The following is a 12,645-nucleotide window of genomic DNA, read 5'->3' on the forward strand; positions in this document are numbered from 1 at the left end:
CTTTCACACTTGCGTTGTTGTTTTTCGGTATTTAGATCCAGCAGAGGATCTCAATATCGGAAAATAATGATTTCCGTTTAGTCCTCGTGCATTCTGAATGGAAAGAGATCCGTTCGGGATGCATCAGGATGTCTTACATTCCGGCAGCATTCCGTTTTCCATAAAAATTGAAAAAAAAAAAACGGATCCGGCACTGAAAACAACGTCATTCAATTGTAAGAGGTCCGTCACCCAATGACTTTGAATGTATTTAGTGACGGATCCGTTTTTTTCCATTTTCATTTCACGCAACCGCATCCTAGGGGAACAGATGCATCCTGATGTGAAAAATCTAAACGGATCCATTTAATTCCGGTATTGAGATCCTCTACCGGAATTAACATCGCAAGCGTGAAAGTAGCCTTAGCCTTATAGAGGAAATCAGCGCCTATCAATGCAAACAAAGTAAATACAAAGTCACATCCGACTCTTCGGTGTCACCTTGCAACGTAAACAAAGCGCCAAACAAACACAACGTAACATCGGACTGATCTGTATTTATACAACTTTTTTATTCTTATGATTCAGATAACCGTTACTGGATAGGAAGCTATTTTTGCTGGCAAGAAAACACAGAAAATGATGAAGGAAGTCAGAAAAAAAATTGTCACCGGGATCCTTTGAACATCTACTCAAGGATCTAAATGACAGCAAAAAAAACATTAAAAAATAAAGATACATAAACAAAACCACAATAGACATTTCCTTAAAGAAAAGCAGAAGCAAAAGAAGGCTGCAAAGTAGCTGCTATTTTAGTGCGTAGCAGTGACATACATCAAAGGATTAGGTGGGAAAGCTGGGCACCGATGTTGGCACAGGGACAGGATCTCCGTCCGGATGAATACAAGGCTGGGCAGGAATAGGGAGGGTATGTGTGTGCGCATATTATTTTGCTGTGAGTGGCACGCAAGGGCTAGGACTCTGCCTGCTGTCCCCTCCAGAAGCCAGATGCTTCCTTGCCGGGGCAGTTGAACCTCGGATTTGCCACGCTACTCCCCTCTCTTTTTGCTTTAATGGCCATTAAAAATAGAACAAAACAGAACTGGAGATGAAAAAAAGGGAATACGAGCCCAACCGGCCGGGTCTGCTGTAAAATGTTAAAACAAGACAAAGCACACAAGCTGCGTCCCCCAGGACACATCCAGCCTTTTTAATATAGTAGTGCCACCGCACATCTCACATCGGATGTTGTATTATATTTATATGCCACTCAAATATTTACAATTTTCCTGAATTCGCCTGTGCCACGTGAGAGCTTACACAGCGCTGTGCCGGGGTTATATGCTTTGGCTGCTGTACGGCTGGAGGTGAAGGCACTAAAAACACGTTCACATTTCGCTCACATGCTTCTCGTGTGCCAAAAGCCAGAGTTTCACATTGTTTCCTTTGCCGCCGCTGTAGTTGCCAATTTTTCCGTCGCTGCAGATCACCCGGTGGCACGGTATGATAAGTGGCACCTGGAAGAGAAAATAGAGATATACATGTAGCAATTATTCGGCTTATTAAACGGACGCTGCGGCGAAGATTACGTAACTGGCAAGCAAGCGGGCACTAACCGCGTGGTACCTGGTGCTAAAGTGAGTTGGCACAGCATAACGCAGACAGGGAGCGTCAAGAGAAGGACAGCACTAAAGGGGTCGTCCCACGAAAAATATTCTACATTTTTCAGCCGGCTCTGAATACTTTTGTAAGTGGATTTGGTTAAAAATGTATTAATTATTTGTAATAATTAAATGTATCTGTATAGCGCCACCTGCTGTTTGCTTTGTCCGGCTCACCGAGAAGGAAGCACATGCTCAGTTCCATCCTTCAACAGAAAGGACACACCCCCCGAGAAGAGAAATGCGCCCTGCGCTGCCAAATGGAAATAAATCTAGCAGAGCAATTAGAGCAATGAATAGGGAGATTCTAGTGGTCTTTTTTAAACATTTTCAGCTACTTTTGACACACAGGGGCTAAAAAATCAGTCTGTTTTCAGAGTATCACTTCTCAGTCCCGTCAGCTGACGGTTCACGTGAAGCTTTATCTCTGATCTCCTGACCTCATAAACACTAATATAAGCCATGATTTTAGTTATAATGAAGGTTTATGAGGTCAGATCAGTGGTAAGTCTTCACATGAGCCGTCAGTAGAGATGAGCTAAGTTTAGAAAAATTTGATTCAGCAAATTCTTTCTGAATTAATATGTCACGAATCACCATAAATCAGGTATACGAAGGACACTCTGCCTTAGGCCTCCTGCACACGTATTGCAGACCGCATTTGCGGATCCGCAATATACGGGTGCCGTTCTGTGGGCATTCCGCATCACGGATGCGGACCCATTCACCTCAATGGGTCCGCAAATCCGGGGAATGATTTGGGACGGAAGCATGGAACGTAACCCTACGGGAGCACTACGGGGTTTCGTCCCGTACTTCCGTTCCGCAAAAAGATAGAACATGTCCTATCTTTTTGCGGAACGGCCGGGTGGCGGACCCATTAAAGTGAATGGGTCCGTGATCCGCTGCGGCTGCCCCACGGACAGTGTTCGTGCACGACCACATGGAGCGCACATGTTCGTGTGCAGGAGGCCTTAGGGTACGGCCACATGGAGCGACAGTGCTGCGGTGAAGAACCGTGCAACCAATTAGCAGCTGCCTTTCATTTAATAATGAAAACCGCACTGTACAGTCCTACTTCGTTGTTAATGGCCGTGCAGCACCTTTAATGCACCTTTAAACATGGGCTGGTACAGCTGGTATGGGGTTTGGCTGGTTAGATGGGGGCACAATATGCTTGCATACCCACTTCTCCAACCCCAGCACTCTCCTGCCCTACAGGTGGGAGCCCTTCTTCAGCCATCTGCTTTTCTTCTTTTTCCACATCATCTAATATCGATGACAATATGTCCTCAGGAACATCCAGCTCCTCCTCTCTCTGCATCTTGCTGACTTTTCTAGGACATGGAGACCAAGAAGGATGATTTGGAAGAAGTAAAGCCAGCAAAAGATGAGGATGGTCATCATTAAGACCTGGCCCCCCTAAGGGGTGCAGACTGGATGGTATTGGTTGGCACGCTGGGCACTGGAATAATAAAGGCTTCCATCTTATTGGTATTGAATTACATATCTTAGTTTACTGATGATGCAGGAATAATAAATGTAGGAATAAAATAAAACTGACACAGAATAAGTCTCCCTGCACTCTCTCAGCACTCTCCCTGCAGTCTCCCTGCAGTCTCCCTGCACTCTCCCTGCAGTCTCCCTGTACTCCACCTGCACTCTCCCTCTCCAATATTCTTCTATTAATAATTATTAGCAACGCTGTCCCTAGCACATGAGCGCTTGCCACATCTCGGTTGCTTGCCAGCTCATAGGACAATGGCGGAGACCGTGCAGAATGAGTTCCCGGGGTTGTCTCCTCTACACTTGGTTTCGCTTTATAACACGTGCAGCCGTAATTTTAGGAAAACCTGATTCGTTACCAGAAAGTGAGAGAAAATTTGGATTAGCTTAAAATCAAAGTTTTTTCGTAAACTTCAACTTCAAATGCTTCGCTCAACACTAGCCATCAGTTGAGGGGACTGAGAAGAGAAATGGAAGTGAAGTGGAATTCTAGATTATTGGTTGCCGGACAATTGGACGGCCCGCTGCAACAGCGCAGTTCTATTTTATTCAAGGTGACTTTGTTGGATCTCCATACCTGTTTTAGTAAATGTGTTCACTTATGGAAAATACAGGAATTTTGGGACATAGAGTTCAAAAACTGCCACTTTGTATTCTTGGAAACTTTTGTTATTTGGGGATATACTAATAAGTAAAAAAAAAACACAAAAACAAACAAACACAAAAACCTTTTAATTTTCTCAGTTTTCCCACAAAATACCAACTGTTTACAACAAAGAGGCCCGGCTGGGCAGTCACAATATTGGAACTAGACGTCTCCTCTTAATGATGCTTATTTGCATACTGATATGTTGCACATGTTGTACCGCGGCTGACACGTAATTTGGGCACTGTGGGTGGCATGTGTACAAGTATTTCCCTTTAACCCTTTCCTACACCAGGTTGAGGGTTGAATATAGCTTCCACATATTGTCGTACAGGTACAGTTGTACCATGTGATGGGAGAGTAGCCCGAGTCCTCTGAAAGGACCTTCTAATCCTTAGGCCTCTTTCAGACGACTGTTTTTTTTTTTTCTGTTTAAGGGCCGTTTTTTAAGTTCCATATACGTTCTGTATATGGAACCACTCATTTCAATGGTTCCGCAAAAAAAAAGGAATGTACTCTGTATGCATTCCATTTCCGTGTTTCCGTTTTTCTGTTCCGTTGAAAGATAGAACATGTTCTGTGGCTCCATTCAAGTCAATGGGTCCGCAAAAAAAAAAAAAAAAAAAACATACGGAAATGCATCCCTATGTCTTCCGTATCCGTTCTGTTTTTGCGGAACCATCTATTGAAAATTTTATGCCCAGCTCAATTTTTTCTATGTACGGAAAACGGAAACACAAAACGGAACAACGGATCCGTGAAAAACAGACTGCAAAATACTGAAAAAGCCATATGGTCGTGTGAAAGAGGCCTTAAAGGGTATGTTCACCTTTGCAACCAATTTTCTTTTTACATTGTTCCAAATCTACATGGAAAAATTAAGCAAACTCGCAATAGGTCTTAATGAAAAATGTCCTATTGTTTTGTTTCAAGTTTATGCGTTTCCATGGTAACAGACGGCAAACTCCGGGCAGTGAAATCTTGGATTCTTGCAGTCTGCTTTCCTCTCTTTGGCCCATACTTTGCGCTGACATACGTTCGGTAGGATAACCAAAAGTAGAGGACAGACAGAAGGGAATACGAATGCAGGATCAGACTACAAAGAGGCTGTTTGTTGTCTGTTACCATGGAGACACGCATACTGCATAGGAGCTGTAGAAACACAACTATAGTAATTTTTTATGTAAATAAATTGCCTCACATTTCATTATAAAAGTGTCCAGGTGTGCGTAGTCTTTAAAGCCAAAATTGTTACTTTCTTCCAGAAACAGTGCCACAATTTTCCATAGGCTCCAGGTGGCATTGCAGCTCAGCTCCATTTAAAGGGGCTTTCCAGGAATTAGGAAATAGTATGTCATCAAAATCAGATCGGTGGGGGATCTAACACCGGACACCCTCACCCATCAGCTGTTTCGGGCAGCAGCTGGCGCTGGAAACCAGCGGAAGCTCTGTCCATAGTGCGGGTTCCAGTGCCGGCGTCCTGCAGCTCCGTCCACTCTATAGTTTCCTGCATCGGTGGATGCCTGAAACAGCTGATCTGTGTCAGGTGCCGGACCTCCACCGATCTGACCCCCACCGATCTGATATTGATGACCTATCGTGAGGATAGCCCATTAATATCTAACTACCAGAAAACCTCTTTATAGGGGTTCTCCGGGCTTTAACTATTGATGACCTATCCTCAGGATAGGTCATCAATATCAGATCAGTGACACCCGGCACCCCACCGATCAGCTGTATGAGGAGAAGGCACATGCCATCTCTCTTTTCTCTTCCTGCCCGCTGCTCTGCCATGTCTATGGCGAAGGGAGACGGCACGTGCTCACCTTCCCTTCATATCAGATCGGACCCCCGCCGATCTGATATTGATGACCTATCCTGAGCCCAGCGAACCCCTGTAAGTGAATAGGACTTAGCTGCAATACCGGAAACTGCCTGCAGACAAGAGTGGCGCTGTTTTGGGAAGAAAGCAGCCACTTTTTTCCAATCTCATACAATGAGGTGGGGGGACGGGGTCACAAATTTTCATTTTGCCTCAGACAACAGAGATCCTAGAGGTGTCACTATTACGGTAATACAGGGGCCCCTATGGAAGGAGGGGGTGTTCTCATGGAAATATGCTAGGACTTTTCTATAACAGATGATATCACTCGACGCAACATTGAATATGTGTTCTAGAAATCTATCCCATAATGTTGTATAGTAATTCCAGTAGTGGGGGAGGGGGGGGGGGGGCTCACGTGAACTCCCAGAACGGCACACCGCCGCATCACACAACTTAATTAACCCCTTGATTAAGAATGTATTGTGCATCCCCAAACGCCGACACAAAACAAGATGCTAACATCATAAATCAAATATAGCAATGGTGGCAGCCTCGTCCCGAAGGGAATCAGCCGCAAGTCACACCGGACATCATAATGCATCGCCGCGATGATAGCAGATGATTTTATATGTGCGCGCCGGCTTCGTCTGCTAAAAAAAGAAAACAGTCGTCTATTTGTAAGGACCCGCATATTTATACACCGCATACTGTCCGCGTCACTGCGCATAACGTGCCCCCATTATGTCTGCTGGGTGACAAGAAGCAGCCCTTTCTGTCTGACCCTTTCATATGTGACCATTTGCTGAGAGCGAGTTTTATATTGTATTTTATTCTGTCTTATGTTTCTTTGCTATTTGCATTGATAACAGATTTATGATATAACACATTTATTCAAGGGCACAGGACTCATACTGCTAGGAGGGGGGGTCTGAAGTGCCTTTTGTCCCTTACTTAAAGAGGAGTCCCCTCTCCAGACATCCCCCATGTAATACCAATTCTGGAGCATCTCTAAGATGTGCCATTTCTTTATTACTCCTGCTAGAAACTGCTAATAGATTTCTAACAGTTTGCAATGAAGGTCCAGATGGGTGTTACCAGTTGGGGTGTGTCCCTGCACAGTCTGACACTATTCAATCAGTTCTGCCAGTGTCAGACTGTGCAGGGACACACCCTCAACTGGTAAAACCCAGCTGGACCTTTATTGCAAACGGCCAGTACTACAGTCATAGCTTCTAGCAGGAATAATATAGGAATGGCACAACATAGAATTATAGAATAGAAGCTCCACTGTTGTTGGACATTACAAAAAAATTATTGAAAGGCAGAGAAAAGATGGAGCTGTGGCGCTGGAATGGCAGGACTTTGGAAAGGCGAGTGTTCTTTTTTGATATTTTTACACCATTTCCAGCTATTCCGTAAATTTTTTCAGCCCCACTGGATGCGTTTTTTTTTTTTTTGTAGAGTTCTTGTCGCTGAATGGCATTTTTACCGTCTGCACTTTTTGGTGAGGTTTTTTGCTTAAAAAAAAGCCAGCTTCAGATGTTGGTTGAAAGTTTATGGGGTTTATGAAATGCAGACACACAGGCGTTTTTATGGCTAGAGGCCTTTTTTTTCTAATTGCTGAAGTTTCTGCCATCTTGACGATACGGCTTTTTTTTTTCATAGCAAAAAAAGAAAATAAAATAAAATCTCCTGAAAAAAGCCATAACATGCAGCACAGAAAAAAAAAACATGGTCAAAAAAACGCCAAAACCAAATTCATGCAAGTAGGGGCCCTTTAGTTCCTGTCGCACATAATTTTAGTACTTGTTTTTTGGGGTTTGCAAATGAATATATACATTTTTTTAAAAGCTTTTTTTTTTTTAACCACAAATCCATGATGAATTCTAACCAATTCCAGAACAAAAAGCAGATTTAGGCCTCATTAAGACAACCATATGGCCACCTTGCCCGTGTTGCAGACCCACTGTTTGGTACCGACCACGTGAACTCCGCATCGCGGTGCAGGCCCATTGACTTTGAATGGGTCTGCGATCTGCAACACACAAGCAAAAGATAGGACATCTTCTACCTTTTCCGGTGAGGAGGCACGGACCCGGAAGGACTTCTGATCCATGCAGTGATGGTCAGTTCGCAGTGTTCGCCAGCGAACACATGCGGGTGGCCATCTTTGTAAGGTAGGCTCACCCGTCCGGCGATGCACAGGTAAGCCCTTACCTGTGCCGCCGGGGACCTTCATCGGGCTGTTCTTAGAACTGCCTGCTCCCGGTGACCGCATTTGATTTCAGACCGGCTCGCGGCACAGGTAAGGGCTTACCTGTGCATCGCCAGACGGCTGAGTCTACCTTACTAAAGATGGCAGCCCGCATGTGTTCCCTGGCAAACACTGCGAACTGACCATCACTGTTGAACATCTCTCTTCTGAAGGAGCCGTAATGTTTTCATTCACTGACAGCAAAAACACATATTGCAAAGCTGTGTAACCTGATTATACAACAAATATGCTTCATTATATAAAACTGTACAAAAAAATTAATAATAATCCATAAAAACGTACATAGTAAAAAACAAATACAACTGTAAGAGTTTATGCTGGAAGCACAAGAGCGAGGAGAATATCTAAAATCAACTGACACCTTCATTCACACTTGTAACCAACGATTTTCACCTAAATCACCGTTTTGTCCTCCCTTCCCCTAAATGACACCATCTGGTGCCCGGACCTCCTATGGAATATAACAAAGAATTTAGTGCCGCACCTACGATTCCCTTGTAAAACCTGCAAATTATGGCCACCTGTTCATTATTACTGGGAAAGAAGGTAAGCACTTGCAGGAAATTTCTTTGTGACATAGTTCACGAGACAGAAATGAGGTGGACAAGAAGGACAGAAGAGGAGGAGAAAATGACAAAAAAAAGGAAAAACTACAAAAAATGTTACCAAAACACAAAAATAGGATAAACTCATGCATCTACAGATTACACAAAATCCTGCAAATATGAAATCGCTGATTGACAATAGTAGAGAATTATAAGCAGCGTAGGTTACCTACGAATAGAACGATGGAGGGGACTATTGAGTCCTTTTTTTTTTCTGCTCCGAAGTATCCTCAGGATAGGTCATCATTATCAGATTGGCGGCGGTCCGAGTTCCGGCACCTTGCCGATCAACTTGTGAGCACTGAGGGTTCCTGACAGCTTTCCAAGCACAGCCCTATTGACTTAAATGTGGCTAAGGGCTCTTTCACATTTGCGTTCTTTTCTTCCGGCATAGAGTTCCGTCGTCGGGGCTCTATGCCGGAAGAATCCTGATCAGTTTTATCGTAATGCATTCTGAATGGAGTGAAATCCGTTGAGGCTGTATCAGGATGTCTTCAGTTCAGGACCGGAACGTTTTTTGGCCGGAGAAAATACCGCAGCATGCTGCGCTTTTTGCTCCGGCCAAAAATCCTGAAGACTTGCCGCAAGGCCGGATCCAGAATTAATGGCCATTGAAAGGCATTGATCCGGATCCGGCCTTAAGCTAAACGTTGTTTCGGTGCATTGCCGGATCCGACGTTTAGCTTTTTCTGAATGGTTACAATGGCTGCGGGACGCTAAAGTCCTGTTTGCCATGGTAAAGTGCAGTGGGGAGCGGGGGAGCAGCATACTTACCATCTGTGCAGCTCCCGGGGCGCTTCAGAGTGACGTCAGGGCGCCCCACGCGCATGGATGACGTGATCGCATGGACACGTCATCCATGCGCATGGGGCGCTATGACGTCATTCTGGAGCGCCCCGGGAGCCGCACGGACTGTAAGTATGCTGCTCCCCCGCTCCCCACTACTACTATGGCAACCAGGACTTTAATAGTGTCCTGGCTGCCATAGTAACACTGAACGCATTTTGAAGACGGATCCGTCTTCAAATGCTTTCAGTTCACTTGCGGTGTGTAATTCCGGCAAATGGGAGTACACAACGGATCCGGACAACGCAAGTGTGAAAGAGACCTAAGCTCAAAGTAGACCTCATGGCCGATGTACGATGACCTCACATGACCTAGGAAAAGGCCGCAGTGCTCACGGAGAGACCAGACTGTTCTTACAGGTGATCGGTGAGGATCTCAAGTGTTGGATTCCCGCAGATCTGATATTGATGACTGTATCCTGAAGGACTAGATGTCCTGTCAATCACCTGGGAGGTGTGCGCTTCTTCACCTGTGGGGACAGCCCCTCACTGGTGAAGAGCTCCTGCTAATGAGAGGAATCAATTCATTAGAATTGATTCACTCATCTCGAAGATAGATAGATAGATAGATAGATATGAGATAGATAAATATGAGATAGATAATAGATAGAAAGATAGATATGTGATAGATAGATAGATAGATATGAGATAGATAGATAGATATGAGATAGATAGATAGATAGATAGATATGAGATAGATAGATAGATAGATAAATAGATAATAGATGGATGATAGATAATAGATAGATGGATGTTACAATGTAATTATTTATTACACCACATTATTAATTGTATCATGGTTATAATATTGATGCAGAAGAAGAAAGAAACGGAACCTTTAGGATGGCGCTGTCAGCAGGAGTCGGAAGCAGGTAAGTATTGGTAACACAATACTTTTTATTTACAGTCAACGCGTTTCAGGGGTGGAGAGCCCCCTTCATCAGGACAATATACAACATGAAATGGACATAATATTGTATCACACATTAATCTATTTGTTTAGACTTGACCTAAGATTAGATAATACGTCATTAAATCCGGCTTTACAGATGAATCTTTATCCGTCTCGCGCTTCCAGTATTTGCCTTGCTAATATCTGAAGTTAATGTGAATCATTTCGCAGCTTGTGGTATCCAGGGTCCTTCTGTTTTATGGCAGGACCTGCCTTCACAAAGGGCACAGAACACAAGTATTTGGTTTCCAGAGGAACATGTATTCTGCACTCACTCATGATAACGATACAATGGGCTGACATCAATGATTGATGAGCTTGATATGAGTAAGGTCCAAAATATGTTATATGATGGGGAGGGGGGACGTAGGCCGAATCTCGCTCTCAGTAGACACAAAGCACTTTAACTGCATCTGTAAAAATGTGTACAAAAAAGTGGCTCTATCCTTCACTGCGGATACGGCAGCGTATAAAATATATGGGAAAGTCCATGTTAATACATTATAATGGCGTGCTGTTTACCATAATTGATGTGTAGGACTCTCTCATGTCCCTCGTCTCGCCGAGCAATTGCTGAAGACATCTGCGTTGGTCCCATGTTTATATGTGCCCGCATTGCTGAGAAAAATCATGTTTTAATATATGCATAGGAGCCTCTAGGAGCAACGGGGGCGTTGCCATTACACCTAGGGGCCCTGCTCTCTCTGCAACTACCGAGTCCTCTGCACTTTAATTGACAGGACCAGGCAGTGAAAACATCAACATACCTGGACCTGTCAATCAGAGAGCAGAGGACGTGGTAGTTGCAGAGTGAGCGGAGCCTTTAGGTGTAACAGCAACGCCCCCGTTGCTCCTAGAGGCTCATTTGCACGTATTCAAACTTCATTTTTCACAGTAATAAGGACACATATGAACATGGGACCAACACAGATGCCTTCAGCTGCCGAGCGCACATGTAACAGGTCAGCCAGTGTCATAGGTACAAAACTGCTGACAGATGCCTTTTAAAGATTAAATCCAATTATTGCAAATGTAAAATCTATGACCTGTTTCATCCCGCCAGCTTCCTGCTGTTGACAGATCTTATTATAACTAGATTGTCAATAAACGTTTAAAGGGGGTTTCCAGTAAGATTTTTTTTAAGGGTCCGAAATGGATAATTCCGCTGCTGCCTTGTCCCGCTGCTCTCCACTTCCTGCTTCTGGCGCACCACACAGGAAATAGCTTGGACTACCCGCTGACTTCCTGCTGCGTTGAGCCAAAACCAGGAAGTGAAAAACAGTGGAGACCGGAGCAGTAATGGAACAGTAGTGGATCGGTGAGGTAAGCAATATACATTTTTCCCTCCTTCAAACACCCCCTTCTATCATCAATGCTCTAAAATCCAAATACGGCTGATTAACATATAACTAATTACTAGTTGCATTAGATAACTTTGTGCTATTACACACTGCATTTTGTAACCAAATTAAAAATACCTATAAAACTGCATCTAAAAAGAAATAGTTTTATTTTCTGGAATGAAATGATTGCATCAATCAATGATTGCATTTTTATTAAAGGCAGAAATTCTTTTTCTTTTTCAAATGTCTTAGTGAATGCATGAGATAAAATGTTACGTATAATAGCACCTCCAACAAGAAGAGCTGGAGGGGGCATTAAAGCTGTTTTTCCTGCTAGTGGACAAGGCCGCTGCCTTACTCACCCGCTTCATAGCTGCGGGCCACGGCAATGTTTCTTCCACGTAGACTGAAGCATGCTTTCAGCTGGCAACGCCTCTCTCTGCCCCTACGGTGCACACGTGTTCTCCCTCTTGCTCTTAAAGGGCCAGTAAGCACACACCCTAATCTTTCCCAGCCAGGGGCGGTAATGTGCCTGAGCAACAGGTTCTAGTTTGCTAATTTTCTGCTAAGGTGTGTCATGTTTGATTGCCTGTTTCCTGTACCTCACCTCTGCCTGGTCTCTCTTGTAACCCTATAATGCCTTCCCTGACCTTGACCTGACTATGGCTGATGCCTAATCCCTCAGTGCCCTGCACTGTTGACTCTTGACCCCCGTGGGTCAGAAGTCACTTGAATGGAGACTACATCAAGAGGTAGTGGTTGAAGTCCAGATCCCTGTATAGGAGTGGAAGCTACTTAGATAACGCCCTCAGAAGTAGCCCTAAGCCAAATCTGTTCAAGTGACACAGTGGGTCCACACTCTGTACACTTCTGAGGGCGTTACACTTCTGTACAGGTTTATTCTTCACGGACACCCTGATTATAGACACATACACACCATATAATATGCAACAAAATTCTTAGTGATTCCAGCCTTATAGAAAAAACACAAAAGATCTTAAAGGGGTA

General features: G+C 44.1%; 1 protein-coding gene across 1 annotated transcript in view; it reads right to left on the bottom strand.

Annotated features, from left to right (window-relative positions):
* Window positions 1-532: 532 nt before the first annotated feature.
* MGMT (O-6-methylguanine-DNA methyltransferase) overlaps window positions 533-12,645 on the bottom strand; it is a 461,907-nt gene continuing 449,794 nt past the window's right edge. The window contains exon 6 of the mRNA XM_044298325.1: window positions 533-1,496. Within this exon, the coding sequence (XP_044154260.1) occupies window positions 1,368-1,496 (129 nt within the window). The 3' untranslated portion in view covers window positions 533-1,367. The remainder of the gene's footprint in view (window positions 1,497-12,645) is intronic.

Source organism: Bufo gargarizans, chromosome 6, assembly GCF_014858855.1.
Source record: "Bufo gargarizans isolate SCDJY-AF-19 chromosome 6, ASM1485885v1, whole genome shotgun sequence".
Taxonomy (NCBI): domain Eukaryota; kingdom Metazoa; phylum Chordata; class Amphibia; order Anura; family Bufonidae; genus Bufo; species Bufo gargarizans.